The sequence below is a fragment of the Egretta garzetta genome, unplaced genomic scaffold, assembly GCF_000687185.1.
Source record: "Egretta garzetta isolate BGI_Z169 unplaced genomic scaffold, ASM68718v1 scaffold771, whole genome shotgun sequence".
Lineage (NCBI taxonomy): Eukaryota > Metazoa > Chordata > Aves > Pelecaniformes > Ardeidae > Egretta > Egretta garzetta.
Window position 1 is genome coordinate 17,677 of NW_009258551.1, and position 1,051 is coordinate 18,727.

The window sequence follows — 1,051 nt, forward strand, 5'->3', positions numbered from 1 at the left end:
TCTCTGTTTCCCCCCCCCCCCCCCCCCAGCCACATCTCATGCAGGCTTTGCAGAGGTTCAGAGGGGATGAGCCCACCTCCTGCTGGGTGAGACCACCGAGCTGCCGCCCCGGCTCAGTCCTGCTGCAAGCAGCGATGCTGGGGGCTGTGCTGGGCCCCAGCCAGGGTTACTGCCTGACCCGCAGCTGGGGGGGCTGCCCAGGAGCAGCCAAGGTGGGTGGCCATCACTCCTCTCACCCCCCGCGCCCCTCTTCTCTTTGCAGATGCGCTGGCTCCCTCCCTCCGAGGCTGGTTCTCAGGGCTGGAAGTCCCGTCAGTTCTGCTGAATGCCGGGTGAGTGCCGCCTCCCCGCTCCCATCCCTCGCCTCCCCACTCCCATCCCTCGGCGCTGGTAGGGAGGGCTGGGGGCCACCTCACCCTGAGCGCCCCCGCCGCCACGCTTGGGGCCTTGGGCAGCTCAGGGTGGGCGGCCAGACCCTACCCCCACGCTGGCCGAGGCCACTTTCCAGCAGGCACCGTAGGTCTGGGTGCCCTCCTCGTCCCCAGGAAGAGGACATCTCGGCCACTGTCCGTCCCAAATTTTTTTCCCAAATAACCCCAGGCAGGATGGAAAGGCAGGTCCGTGGCTGGCCAGCCCCTGCTGTTAGAATCATAGAATCGTTTGGGTTGGAAAAGCCCTTTAAGCTCCCCCAGCCCAACCGTTCCCCTACCCCTGTCATCCCACCCCCAAACCCTGGCGCTAAGCATCTCCTCTGCCCGGCTGTTCAATGCCTCCAGTTGCATCAGCGGAGGCTGCCTGTGGGGCGGTCCTGGTCCTGCAGATGAAGGCAGCAGCAGGGCCAGTGCAACGCAAACATCTCGTTAACCCTTAATGAAAGCTCTCAAGAGCTTTCATTACATTTCAAAACAAGAAGCACGGCCTGATCCCAGCCTGCCTCGACCATCCCAGCTGCCATCCCCCCGGCGCTGCCGCTGCCTGCTGGGAAGCCTCCTGCCCCACCTCCGCACCCAGCCTACAGAGAAACCCCAAGGAGGCAGAGAGGCTCCGGCAT

The 1,051-nt window shown here is 64.5% G+C and overlaps 1 protein-coding gene across 1 annotated transcript in view; it reads left to right on the forward strand.

Moving 5' to 3' along the window:
• Positions 1-1,051, forward strand: part of RBPMS (RNA binding protein, mRNA processing factor) — a 7,506-nt gene that overhangs the window by 5,777 nt on the left and 678 nt on the right. The window contains exon 6 of the mRNA XM_035903310.1: positions 185-332. Within this exon, the coding sequence (XP_035759203.1) occupies positions 185-325 (141 nt within the window). The 3' untranslated portion in view covers positions 326-332. The remainder of the gene's footprint in view (positions 1-184; positions 333-1,051) is intronic.